General features: G+C 38.3%; 2 protein-coding genes across 2 annotated transcripts; both read right to left on the reverse strand.

Moving 5' to 3' along the window:
* Positions 1 to 3,550: 3,550 nt before the first annotated feature.
* LOC5514380 (homeobox protein unplugged) lies at positions 3,551 to 5,164 on the reverse strand. The gene is made up of 2 exons (XM_032383948.2): positions 4,566 to 5,164; positions 3,551 to 4,201 (listed from the first exon to the last, which is right to left on the reverse strand). Exons 1-2 carry the CDS (start codon positions 4,882 to 4,884, stop codon positions 3,834 to 3,836), a joined length of 687 nt encoding a protein of 228 aa, XP_032239839.1. The 5' UTR covers positions 4,885 to 5,164; the 3' UTR covers positions 3,551 to 3,833.
* Positions 5,165 to 7,167: 2,003 nt separating this feature from the next.
* LOC5514346 (lactadherin) lies at positions 7,168 to 9,478 on the reverse strand. The gene is made up of 2 exons (XM_032383967.2): positions 9,083 to 9,478; positions 7,168 to 7,537 (listed from the first exon to the last, which is right to left on the reverse strand). The coding sequence occupies exons 1-2, from the start codon at positions 9,410 to 9,412 to the stop codon at positions 7,397 to 7,399; spliced, it is 471 nt and encodes a 156-aa protein (XP_032239858.1). The 5' UTR covers positions 9,413 to 9,478; the 3' UTR covers positions 7,168 to 7,396.
* Between the last annotated feature and the right edge of the window lie 5,229 nt (positions 9,479 to 14,707).

The following is a 14,707-nucleotide window of genomic DNA, read 5'->3' on the forward strand; positions in this document are numbered from 1 at the left end:
AGTCAGTTGGCATACAAAATTGCTGCTTGTGCTCTTATTTGAAAATTTTTCAGGTGTTTCTCTGTAATCTTTGAATCCATTTTCCTAGCCTATTTTTTTCGTCTAGCAAATTTTAAGCAAACACACCAAACTGACAGCCAACCCAAAAATGGCGTGAAAATGTAATGACGCGCGACACTTTTTTTTTCGCCTTTTGGCGGGAATTTTAATTCGCTGTTTTTTTCGAAATCCACGATGCCAAAACTCTATTAGTATGCCTTGCATATTAAATTTATTATCTATCTGATTGGAAAAAGATGATTTTTTTTGTAAGCTCAGCGAATAAGACCATCTTGAAAGTGTCCACGAACTTTTAAAACACCCTGTATATTTATTAACAGGAAAGTCGCTTTGAAATTGGATCAAAAATAAATAGGCACAATGAAAAAGGATTTGTTGTTGTTATTTATTTATTGGTTGCCTGTGCGGAGTTTTTTTTTTTTATAATCAACGGTTTTGTATTGGATGCGCAAAATACCACGTGGAAAGTGATATCGATGGCATGCACTCTTTTTTGTATAAGAACCCTTTTTATAAAAAAAAAAGTCCAGCCTGAGATTTCCCAAATTTTAAGAACATGCCGAGGCTCAGACAGCAGGACAATGTTTTCTTTTTTAGTTCTGGATGCGTTCTAACATGTAGAATCAAATTGTGCTCATAGTAACAACCTCATTATTGCTATTGATCATTGTGTAATTCTCTTCATAATAATTCATTGGGTTTGATATTCTTATACACACTTAAATTTTAGAACATCGTTGAGAACATATTTAGCCTTAAAATGTCCCAAAAATAAGAACGGCCCAGCCTCAACTGAAAATAAGACGTTCTTAAAAAGGTGTATCTGTTATATAATTGTGAGATGGACGCTGTGACAAAATCATATTTTATGGTGGATAGGGGATTTTCAGTAGAATCACGACTTTTGATAAAGAACTAAGAATACATTAGTACTGTAGTTAGATACGAACGTAGATGTGTGGACGAGATTTCTACGTCCTTGGTACACATTTCCAGTGTGATTGAGAATAAAACTTTTTTTAATTATACATTAATTGTGCTAAAAGCACGCGCAAATGAGAGGAATGACTGTCAGCGAAAATTATTACGACTGCGAAAATACTCAAGATAGCGGAAGAAGAAGGCGGTAATTCTAAAACTGTTGTTTTGACATGCGGCATTACCAAATATGGAAAAAGAGCTGCAAATAATAAATAAGGATGCGGAATATGTGAAATGGGGGCTTCAAGACGAGTGTAACGTATTACAGGTAACCTTATAACATTGCACTCCCCCCCCCCCTCCCTCATACACACCAAAGCCAGCCTTTGGACCTACGTTTCCAGATAGTGCTCCCAAAAAAGTGCTCCCAAAAACAGCCAAAAAGTGCTTGAAAAGTGCTCCAAAATCAAAATAGTGCTCAAATAGTGCTCATTGGCGAAAAGAAAATTACCGAATATTTTTAAAACAATTTAGAGTTGTGTTTTAATTAAAATTTGAATAAAAGAAAAAAAAAATATTGCTTTTATTAAATACTCTAATGAGTATCTTATATTGTTGTCCATGAACGGGTAAATCACACTTTAGTGTATAACAACTAACTGTATTATAAATGACTTTGTTCTCTTTTGTATTTGTTTACCATTGTTATTTGGATACTACTAAAAAACAACGTTCATTTACAAACATCACCAATGTCAAACCTGATAACAGACCTTAATTATAACAATATACTAATTCAGGGGAATGACTCTACTTTCTCGTCAGGGAGACGGAAACAGCACGAGCAAGGAGGGAATTTCAGTTATCCGTGTAGAAATTACCGCAGAAAGGTAACTCAATTAAACCAATAATTCGAATTAGCAAATACTTCAAATTTTCCGAGTTTGAGTTATCAGTCAACAGGCCCGCCGCCTATTTATTATTATTTTTCAGATAAGTATTATAAGAACAAATTCTTAAACGTACTTGACAACCAAGGCAAGGCGAGTGTACCCTGGTACCAAAGTCTCGAGCGACTTGTATAGAAAGCATCCCCCTAATTAAATCTAGCCTACGAATCTGGTCATCTATTCTGTTTCCAACAACGTAACTCTCGAAATGCAAGCCCAATTGGCTTCAAACTTCACCCAGACCATATCTAAGACTCCACTGTCAGGTCAGAATATTTTTTAGAGTTTTACGATTATAATTTCGTAGTAAAGTGAACGGCTTATTCCAATCTCATATGTTTACTGTAAACCATGAAACACACAACATAACGTGAACCACTATAATTTATTCATACACACAGTGAGCTTGGGGTACCTGTGTAGTTACTAAAATTTCTAAGGTTTCTTTTAATGTATTTTTATCAGTAGTATTTTTAAGTACGGTGTACTAACAGGAAAGATTAAAAAGTAAAGTTTTCCCAGGCCCTTCCCTTGATGGTATCTGGATTCCTGGCTTATTGCATTAGAGCCAGTAATCGGAATATCAGTCCACAGGGGTGCTAATGTATTCCTTAATCCTTGCGTTATCTTCAATATCTAACACTGATCACATTTCCAGACCAGCCGCAAATCCCCAAAATCTCTTCAAACATTTTACAGCCACTAGAATAAATACACCTGGCAAAAAAGGTCTGTAAAGCTATGTGACGATGTTCCTGTTACTATTTTCAAAAATTCATTGATATTTTATATAATTTGTAGATAACTCCAAAGGTGGTTGATTAGTGTGCACGTTTTTAAGAGCCATCATCTATCGAATTTCGGGAAGTACACAAATTCATGCTTCCAAAAGTCCAACATACAGTATTCTTGGAGGATATGAAGCGATTTTGCTAGCGCCAGGCTATGACAGAATACGAAAAGCCAACATTACCTAGTAACCAAAAAAGCAAACTGTAATGGAATTTACAAAAGTTGGAATACTCCTTTTATTATAATGTTCGCTTCACGCCTCAAAACCTGAGACTGTAATACCTGAAGCAATATTAAAACATTATAAAGATATAACCGATAATAATATTAACCATTATACAGTATAAAATTTTTTTTGCTGAGAAATAGCTGTGTTCAATGTGAGTTGTCCAACAGAGATAAGGCAAGCTTCTGGCCAACATTGAACAGAGCATGACAAGTAATAATTTGGCTAATTGCAAGAAGAGGTGTTGTTTGGTTTCTTCACACCCTAAAGCTAGGCACAATCTGCTCTTGGAGCATTTGCGAGACACAGAGGCTCCAAGAAAGTGTGAAAATCCTTGGCCACACAAACATTTACATGAAAAATATTTCTTACGAGTGGCCTGAATGTTTCGAAAGCAATAACTCGCCGAGAAAAAGAAAAGAGCAACCACGCATACACTTCAAATGTTGTACACCAAAATTGTTCTAGAACACACGTTTAGTGACTAAACATTCTTAGCGCAACATTTTAACTTTCACACATTGTCTAGTTAGACTGTTGAACAGTTTTGAAAGAGGCGCAAGCTTGCTTAAAGGTGATATAAATTTCATAAAGATCTCTCTCCAAATGAACTCATTTAATTTGAACAAATTTTAATATGATATGATGTATACTGTACAATATAATCTCTGTCTTTCCCATTCCCTATTCCCATATAAACAGAATTTAAAATTAACTTACTTCGAGCTCCAAAATTAAAGCCCGTTGAATATAACGTAAAGCATAAGTGAGTTCTCAGTTGAAACATTTCGAAAATCTTGATGTGCGCGAACAAAATCTAAACGTAAACGGCAAAATGTTCCGATATATTGATGTACCAGCCATTCTAAAATAAATAAGATTTACTATAAAGCATTCGCTTGATTCATAGCCACAAATCTGTTGCCATGAATAGGAATAGGAACCACAAGTTTGGGTACATTTATCTTCTTGGCATTTCCATGTGCCGGGTGTGAGAGTGATCGTACACGTTTCCATTTTGCTCGACGGTTTTGGAACCAAATTTTAACTTGGACTTCAGTTAGATTTAAGTTCGTCGCAATAACAGACCTTTCTTCCAGTGAGACATATTTCTTGTTATGAAACTCCCTTTCTAGTTGCAATAGTTGTTTACTTGTAAATGCTGTCCTTTTTCGTCGACGAGATGCGCTTGACAATGCGTCCTCACCGTCCCCATCCTCGGAGGTAACTTCATCACCGTCCGTCGGTTCAGCTGAACAAAAAAAGAAGCCATTAGCAAACTTAGGATACAGTTGTCCTGAAATGGTATCCTTGTTTTCGGAGCAGCAGTCTGAAAGGGTATTTATAACCGCATGCACAATACGTGTCTTTGTCAATGTCAATTTTTGATTAATGGCACTAAAAAAGATAAGTTCAAAACTCAAAGACGAGAGAGATTGCTAACCACGTTATAGGGAGCAAAATCGCGGAAAACAACGTTAGAACGAGAATGCTCTAGGACAAAGAAAGAAACACAAGTCTTTTCGGCCAAGTCGTTTTTACACTATTACCCCGAAAGAGCATGTTTGGGGAAGATATGTACCTAATAGATAGGGGTGTTTACGAACACTACTTACGTATTTGCGAATCTCCAGGTACATTTAAGATATGAACGTTCTCTTGGTCCTCTGAACGTAGCAGTCTTGGTTCACAAGGATCTATTAACCTTGGCACAGAGATATCCTCGCGCGCTTTTGGCGCATTGTCCTGAACACTGGCTGTTGAAGAGAACAAGATCTCCCGAGGACGTTGTTCTAAGCTCATGGTGATTGCATGTCGAGGAGTGGTGTACAAGTCTGTATAGTGTGAACCCTTTGGAGGGTCCCGTCTTGAGATTATGGATTCTATTGAGAACGAAATCGCTGCGTTTTGCATGGCAGGAGTGTGAGGGCGCATAGCAAGCAACTAAAAACTCCAACAGAGTAAATGAGACTTATCGGATTACCACACTCTTTTCCTCAGACGCCGAGTTGCGTCAATTGTTACTATTCAGTGATTGGCTAATCTTCTGTCGGTTGATAGTCGGCGGGTAGTCGGGAGTGTACGTCCGATCGGAAGCTATCTCTGATTAGTATGCTTGCTGAATTTTCTTTCGCAGGTAATAAATCTTCCCAAAAAGTACATCCAATTGAGCGGGTTGCGCTATTTGGCTATTTGGTTTGACCAATGAGTGGTTACAGAAGCGCTTGCAGTTGCGGTTGTCATATATATGAAAATTACCAGACCCGTAACTGCTCCAATAAACGCTCAAAATGCCAAAATGCGGACACATGGACTGTAGCCATCGCCAATGCTATCACATATTACCTTTGCTTAACCAGAACAAACATTTTTTTTTAGTACTCTGACATCACACCAATCACAGTTTGCATTTCAGGCTTAAAAGATTACGCATTCTAAATAAGGTTTACTTTTAAGGGCCCATTGAAACAATTAAAAAGCTCTAATTGATATATTTAAACTTATCAGGTTTATCGTTTCAATTTTCTGTCTTTGCGAGTTAAAAGCTTCCAAAGGCCACTTGTTTGGGTTGCCTCAAAAGGTAGTTTTCTTTCGAGTAAACAGCATTCTTTAGCTAATTAGAGGGCAATTTCAACAAATTTTACAGAAGTGTGAAATGTCTATTGCGGGCGCCTTCGGGTCTGCTCGAGGTGTTTGGAAAGACAACAAGACGATTATCGACTTTACAATAAGTTAATTACTGGCTGGCGCGCTTTGTTATGTACTGGACAAGAAGTGTACACATGCTAGGAGAGTAGCTAGGATAGCCTTCCTATAGCCGAGACTCGCGGAACAATTTGCCTAAGCGGCTACACGTCTTGCCTGGAAAGTACAAGAAAAGATACAAGGCCATTCGGGTGTCCTGTGGCGATGCGACGGACTAATTGTTCACCACAGGATGTCCGCGCAGCTATTCCGATAGGCTAATGCTAAGACAACAAAACTTTGCTAATTAGGGGTTTTGAAAATGATTGCGTCTTTCTCTTAAGCGAAAATTTCTTCAAGAGTTTCCCTTAGTGTCCCCGCATTGATGGAGTTCCATTTAGTGAGCTCTGCTTTCTCGGGTCGCAGTTAAGAAATGTGTTTCTGGTATAACTTAAAGTCCCTAAGTCCCTCTTATTAGGGACTGTGCAATAATTATCAGGAGAGGGGGGGCGTAAAATGAGCTTCGAATAACGAAAAATTACGAAGGCCCCCTTTACAACAGCGTCATGTTTAGCTCTGAGCCGAACCCCCTCCTGTTCTTCAAAAATTAAGAAGACCCCATCCCCCCCCCCCCCCCCCCCCGCACATTCTACCCGGTACTAGAGTGACTACAGTGTAGTCCCTGCAGTGTTGCTTCCTAATGAATTCTACTTCGGCATGAGGATAAGTATCAGCGCGCATCATAAACCGCCAAATGTCCGGGAAAATGATGTTGAAAAATAATATCTTGCTTAAATACATTTAAAGGATCTACAAGCGCAGGGTGCGCGCGCACCCCCGTTTGGCGTCCAAAAAGGTGGTCATTTCTTATCATGGAATCCTCAAATACTCTGCTTTTTCCATAAAATTCGTATGACTGCGCAACCCCCTTAGCCAATCCTGGGTACACGCCAGCGATAGTCTATAATTCGACTGGGTCATAACCGCTCCCCCGATCATCCCCCTCCCTCTTTAATTTTTTTTCTCTCCTTGTTACGTTGTTATCTCTTTGTTACGAAGGGGAGGGGGTTATCAAATATTGGAAGTAAAGTAGGGGGACGGGGAGTCGAGGGGACGCACCGAAAAATAAATTAACTAGGAAGGGGGTTGGGGCTCTTAAATTCTAACGCTTCCTGAGTCGATATCTATTCTCCCCCCTCCCCAGCCCCCTCAGGGTATTTCATGAACTCTTCCTAATTTTCTTCAAACATCCAAGTGCCCTGTCCCAAGAAAACGTCGAGAATGAAGTAGCCCGCGTAGCAAGCGTTTCTGTGGAGTTTCAGCTGGAATATGGAGCGAGCGAGTAATATGGCCGCGCGAATATATATACCCATTATATACCCACTCATTTCGATAGTGGCGCATCCCTTCCCCAAGCCTCTTCCCCTGGATTCTATTGGCTGAAAGGCCTGTCTATCACTTTTGATTTTCCGCTCGCCATGAAGCCTGGCAAAACACTCGAGATCGGCAAATCGACGTGTCTATGGGCTTGTATGGAGCGTGGTTGAGATGTCTATGACTTATAGGGGAAACTGTTATCCGAGCGTTTCAACATGAAATTAGTCGAGAACAGTACGAGTTCACACATATCTTCAACTAAGCCTGGTTTGATAATTGATTCTCAAAGCGCAAGAGTAAATTTAACGTGATATTTTGCTAGTCGTTCCGAAGCACACAGGAAGTCGCCGCAGCCAGATTTATCTTGTATAACAGGCAGGGATGTTCACATGCATTCGTAGACCTCCACCCTCAAAGCAGGCCGCCATCTGAAAGTTACCGCGATAATCCGGCGAATACCACGTGTAACGATGGGCTGTGTCACTCTGTAGACAACAGAGCTCCTGTCTTTGTTCCCGGGGAACACCTCGAATAGATAACAAAACATCAGTCAAAGCAAAGACCACAACCCCTTGATTGCTTAATTAGCAAGACCAGTGATCGATTCTAATTGTTCCATGATAAATACAAGATGCTTTAAAATATATTTTGACAATATAGACCATAGAGTTGAAAGTTCTTGCACGTGGCTCACTTAAATGTAGATGTGATAATAACTATTTACAGCGTCTTTAAAAGAGTTAAAAACTCTCTAACCCCCATTTGACAATTCCCAGTTTACAATTTCTCAGTTTTTGCAAGTACTTTCACATCAATGGTTCATCTTGTGTGCAATTAAGTAACTGCAAGAGAACATGATGTAAGAGAACGAATCCCCCGTATTAGGGTATGTTCCAATGATGTCGTCCGTGAAAGCTTAGCAGTTATGTTTTTAGATACGCCTCTGATTGGCTAGCGCTCACGTATCCTAGCAACACGAGTCTTACGCGCGATCACATCTTGAGCGACCGGAAGAGGCTGTTATGGAAATCTTTTTGACCGAAAATACCATCCTTTTTTACAAACGCTGTAAAAATGATCTTCTATAGAGTACGCTGGATCCAATCAACCGTTTCTGGGACATTGAAATGCATAGAGTGCGTGATTTTAGGCTCGGGGATAAACTTCCCCAGTAAAAGTTATCACTGCTGATTCGCAAATAATCAATCATAAATCTTTGTTTACAACACACAATTCTCTTCCAATTCCCTTTTAATGAAAAAGATACATCAAAACCTTAATACCATTATATTCACACCGATATTGTGGTTATTAAGATAGGTATTTCACAAAAAAAGTCTTTATAATGAAGTAAATCTTATTCCAGTGACAAGGGTTTCTTGAGTGACATGATTTCTGAACCTTTGCGTGAAAAATTGAAGTTCATTTATCTAAAAATATTGTAAATAAAAGAAAAGTAAAGGCCTTCTTGTATTAAAATACATAACATAGACTCTGAGAAAGCCTAGGTATTCTATCTCACTGAATTGAAGAGAAAAAGAACTTTTTAGGAGTCCGCCTGATGCATCTTGAATAAATCCCAAATTCGCCGTCTCCCCGACGTCTTTCCGTTCAATTATATAACATTTAGATAACTTAACATTAGATAACTTAACAGATACCAGGACACCACCCTACGAGTAGCATTGTGATCATGAGCTCGAGGAGCAGCTAAAAGGATAAAAACAGGTAGCGAACGAAGTAAAGAAGTGCAGAGAGGGAAAAAATTGTGAAAAAGTACATGCCCATAACCAAATATGGCGCGATGAACCATATATGGATGCTATGATTGACAAGCTCGCGCAATCTAAAAATAGCTTTCATGGACGACATCATGGGCCACGGGGATTCGTTCTCTTATATCATGGTCTCTTGGTAACTGTTTAAAATACACGTTTCTGGGCATCCTTTTTAAACTATAGTGTGCAACAGGTTACTACATGCTCGTATCTTTACGAGGGAGATTATTGGGACAAATACCATCCCCCTTTTCCGTCAGAAAATAAGCTAGATCCCCTCTGCCTTTTCATACCTTTCCTTGCCCTCTCTCGCGGTACACTTGCCAGGTGGATAGCTCGGAGCTGTAGGCGATCTTGTAACTCATCACCCACTCATCCCAATGATCGTGACCTTGAGTGGCTACCTTGGTGACTGTTGTCAAACGTCCCAAGTCGATTTGGATGTACTCTCCGGGGTTACGAGATGCTGACGCCCAGACTTTTGCGTGATTAAGGCGGCCATATGAAGGTAGTAGTACGTTAGCCATGTTTTGATAGTAGCTTGATGCAGTTATTGCTGAGTCACTTATAGCGCCCGATGCCATACCAAGAGCGCAATCTGTCAATAACAAGTACACAGTCATGAAATTGGGAACTAATATATAGATAGGCACTGTCTAAAAGCGGAGCCAGCATTTGACACCTTTTGTGTTGGCTGATAGGGGTAGTTTTAGGGGGATCTAGGTGTCTTTAGAATGGTTTTAATGAGATTAAAAATATGTACCTCCAAATGAATCAAGCAAGCGCTCATTCAGAAAAGAAAAGTACGAGCGTTATGCAAACTAAAGGGTGCAACAAATCTCATTCAAACGCTCCTTTTGTAAAGGAAATCGCTTGTTTATTGCGTGATTGTTATTTCCTAAAAAAAAGAACAACTATAGACCCCCCTATTATAGATAGTTGTATAAAACATTGTGAAATGCCATAAACTGCCGCCGAAGGGAATACTCTTCTTTGTATTTGGTGCAATTAAGATACAAAGGCCTTTGTTTTCAAGGATGAAATATTTTTCGTTACTATTAAGCACATACCGATGTGGTTGATTGTTACTCGTTTTAATTTAGAAATTGCAGAAGAAATAACTTTTCGATAAATATGCTAATGGCCTTTTAATCTTCCACACCACTCTTTGTTCAATCAGGATTCAATTTCAAAGATTAAGATTCTGAAAAACATTTTTGCGTGGAAACCTTTGTCAATCTGTAATAAGTCAATTAATTACCTCGAGCCTTCGGCAATAAGCCTATACATCGCTTATTACCTCGGCTCTCGGTAATTAACTCTTACTTACATTTAGCGTTAATTTAAATAAATTACATTTTGCGGAGTAACAATGTGAATGCTGATATCCGGTTGGCGGTTTTCATGCGCAGTTTACTCAATCTCCTGTATACCTAGGTTTACATGTGCATGCGAAGGAGCCAATGGTGTTTGCACATGTAGCGCGGTCCCGGTGACAATTGTGATTTCCAAGAGAACATTCGTCAATATCTACGCAAGAAGCACAAAATTCAGCTATGTTCTCTATAAATTCTACGATTTCTGAGAACTGTTTTTACCTGTCTCACATGCGGCACCGGTGTATCCATGTAGACACTCACATCTGTATCTTGTAGTCCCCTTTAACTCAATACATGTCATGTTGGCCGAGGGACAAGTATTTGGATAGCAAACCTCTTTCGAAAAAAAAACAGCATTTTAAGGAGCCCTAGCCAAGCAATCGTCTAAATATTAGAATATGGTGGCTACATGTGAGTAGACATTATTCAACATAAACACCAGCACTTAACATAGGTGCGGCGTCAACGATGGAGGTTTCAAATAAACAATTAATCAATTAATCCAATAATCAAATATCAAATAAATCAAATAAATGGATAAATAAATGAATAAATAAATTATAAAATTGGGTACATAAATGAATGAATGAATTAATAAATGAGTGAGGGAGTAAATAAAAAGAGTCTTATTATGTTATACTGTCAATCAAAATGTAATGATGAAATTTTGAAATATGAAATAAGAGTGATTAGTTAAAGAAGAATCATAATATTTACATAAAGGAACAATAGCTCTAGTTTGCTTCCAGATAACTCGAGCGGGGCGATGGAAGCATGATTCTGTACTATTTTTGTTTTGTTTTACATATTAACATCGTAAAAATATTCCTTCAAAAGTTTATAAGTTTCTGTTAGAACCATATCATATTAAGTGCGCTTGAGGTTGTTGAGACATACATTGGGGCCGTAGTAGTCGATTCCTGGGAACTTTAGCAGATCTGTAGGGAAGGATCCAGCTTTAGCGGACAGCAGTTCACAACTCCCGAGGTTCGCTTTTTTCTTATAGTTCACAGCACGACATGCTCGGTTCACATAGCACTTTACTTGCAGTTCTCCCTTGATATGTCAGTTATATTCTGAAGAGTGTGGTTAAAGAGGGCGTGGTCCTCTAGTGGAGAAGGAAAATGCATGTTGCGGCAGGGGTCTGAAAGGATTGACAAAGTGAGTAAAAGCAAAAAATAATTCGCGCGTGATATCTACTGTAAGGCTGTGTTGCCCACTCGTCCCTTTAAAGCCCCTTTAATTAAGGTCTCTGTAAAGGTAACGACGTGTCCGCGGAAAAAAATATTGTCGCGCCGCAATTTTCACTAAATGTACAAACTATATCAAATAAAAGATAAAATATTTATTTGAGCAATAGCTAATTCCGTGTTTAAGTTTTGAGGCCTCAAACTCAAACGTACGGAGTTTACTCTACAGCGTAATGCACCTTCGCGTTATTGCGCATGCACTTGCACGTATTTGCATCTCAATGACAGATAGATGATCTACCAAAGTGTGTGAGGATTTTTTGTTATTTGAACTGTCAACAAAATATCACGAATCAAAGTTGGAACTCTCATTTCTGGCGAAATTTGGACACGAAAAGTGCTAGTCGAAAATCGAAAATTCCTCACACACTTTATGACATGGCATAATTATCTATCAGATCCCAAAAATTTGAAGGCGATATCTTAAAACCCATCGCGAGGTTACACCCGACAAGCTCGAGTTCTCGCCTCAAAATAATACGCTAGAAAAGTCAAAGATTTGGCGTGAATTCACGGTCAACAGGTCACGGGAAAGGCCAATTCTTAAACCGTCTTAGAATGCGATTTATGGAATTTTTTTTTGCAAAAATAAAGTTTAAGAACTATTGATAGTGCTTTTGCAAAAACCACAAAAACAAACTGGTGTCCAATTTACCTTTACCAAGACCTTAAAAAGCCAAATTGTTCAAATAATGCTTTCACTATTAAGCCCCTTTTCTTTCCCCTAAGAACTTAACAAGTTTACAACTCGTTTATAGCTTCCTTCCAGTAGGTCCAAAAACAGGGAGAAAGAGACAAAATACGAAATGAAAAATAAAATATGAGATGAAATAAACTATAAGATGAAATAAACATTCTGTATCTTACGCTTCCCTTTTCGAGACAAAAAAAGAAATTAGAGCCCTTATAGCGGTATTAGCTGAATGTCAGGTCTTTCGGATGCTTTCTTAGTTTTTATTTATGATTATTTTTTTATTCAACTTGATTGTCATTAATTATTTGTATTCACTTAGCCAAGTGGTTCTGATAAATGTTGCAAAGAGCTTCAAGCCAGTAACAAAATCATTTTTTTTGCTGCTGAAAACATTTATTTTGTTAAGCCCCTGAAAAATCTTATGATATTAAAAAGAGAAAAACATTTATGTAATTAAAAATTTAAAAAATGTGGAAATGATAAAAAGATCTTTGAATTTTCTGTCGAATTTTCGGTCGCAAAAAACTAAATGACAGTGCTTTGGTGGGTTGGGGGAGAGTTGTTTTAGGGGAAGGGGTTGCTGGTGGTTTCAGGGGGGAGGGGCTGGTGGTGGTTTCAAAATTCTTAAGCGCTATTTATAAGAACGCGGAAGAAAACCTAGGTTTTTATGCACGGAATTTTAAACTGTTCAAAAAATTTGTTGTCGGTTGCATATGTACCGCTTGAAACCTGTTGGTTAACAAAAACTTTTTTTCACGTTAATGTTTCCCTAGTTGTGTTTTCAATAATAAATATTTTAATCCTCTCTTTTAGTGCCCGAGAACTTAAAAAGCAAAACGGTTCAGACATTGACTTTACATTGAAAAGCCTATTGACACAGTTTTAGTTCTTTACTAATTATCGATAATCTGCTGATTATTTTCTTAAGGATGCGCTTCCTCGTTTTTCGTCTAGAAAAGGTTTGGTGTTGTTACCTTGAGTGTTGCACATTATTGTCACGAGACCAAGAAGAATCAATATTGGTAAAGTCATATCATTTCTTCTTAGACTTAGACGTTATCGCTTGTTTCGCTAAACAATAATTGTATAAGCTTTTATCAATAATTAACTAGAAGTTCTCACAGAGAAGTGAAGTGTTTGAGCTGAAAGATTGGCTGGTCAATCAATTCCATTTCCAAACAGCCCAGGAAGTTCATTTTTAGTTTTTATGCCACTGGTTCCATTTTTTTTAAAAGCAAAGGTAAAATCTATATTCTTATAGATTTGCTTGGTGCAGTTTACAAATTTCCCATAAGTTAATTATACAAGACTCCCTATTCTTTGCAGCCACTGTCTTGGCTGAGCACTTACCCTTTGTTTCATGGTTTCTCCGTTTTATCTGTTTATAATTTTGCAAGGAACAAAAATAAATTGCTACTAGTACTATAATAATAATATATATATATATATTTTATTGAAGGCATTGTATGTCTGACTTTCAAATGCTGTACATACCATAAGCTATTTGGGCATTGTATGTCTGACTTTCAAATGCTGTACATACCATAAGTTATTTGGGTCTTGGCGGTGGCCATAAAAGCAGCTATTGAAATGTGGTTACTGTTTATGCGTTAACATATAAGTGTACTATACAGAATTATCAAAGTAAATCCAAAAAAACATGTTACACAAATGCAATATTACAAAATTGAACATATGGAGACATAGGCAATGGCATTAGGGCTGTTTGCCCTTAGACGACCAACTAGTTTAATTATTCGCTTCATAAATTTATCCGCTTCTTCGAGTTGTTTTATCGTTAATTTACAAACTTCGAAGGAAATGACTATTCTTTGTTTTCGGCATCGTATTCGCGGTATAAATCGAAGAAGAAGCTTTCAATATTATCGTAAACAAGGGCACGTGCGAAAAATTATTGTCGCTTTTGTATCGCTGACTGCCAAAGGAAGCCCAAATCTATTACACACAGACTCTCAGCGTCCAAATCCAGCACACATGTAGAATAAACATTGTCTCTTGGGGGAGGGGACGTACGGGAGTCTTGCGCTCCCAAGATGGCAGCGGCTTGTTACACAGGAAGCCCAAATCGCTAGCGGAGCGAAATTAGTGTTGCTCTCGCTCGAGCAGGCTTAGACGTTCTCTTTAAAAAGGTTCTTTTTTAAAAAAAAGTGTACTTAGCTTTCCAGAAACAGGTGCGTACACAGGATTAGTCATAGGTATCATGGGAAGCTATTCCCATATATTTGGTAAGATTTGATGATTCCAAGCTTTTTCACTTTTGGCCTCCAAGGGGGGGGGGGGGGGGGGGTATGCGCACCCCTTGTGTACGCGCCTACAAAACGAGCTATTCAATAAAGTAGACAACGAAGTCTTTGATTACACAAAAGAAAATACCTAATTTCTAAAGGTGTAATATTAGTTTAATTACAGAGCAAGGTCACGTGTAAGATTGTAACAGTAGGCTAAAATCAGAGATAGAGTAAACACAATGGACGATGTGATGAAGGAATGAAAAATGCATTGCTAATTAAACAATACAAAGCTACAACTTTTCGGAATAGTCTCTCCACAACCTCCTTTTTCTCCCCACACGCA

This window comes from Nematostella vectensis, chromosome 2 (genome assembly GCF_932526225.1).
Source record: "Nematostella vectensis chromosome 2, jaNemVect1.1, whole genome shotgun sequence".
NCBI classification, from domain to species: Eukaryota; Metazoa; Cnidaria; class Anthozoa; order Actiniaria; family Edwardsiidae; genus Nematostella; species Nematostella vectensis.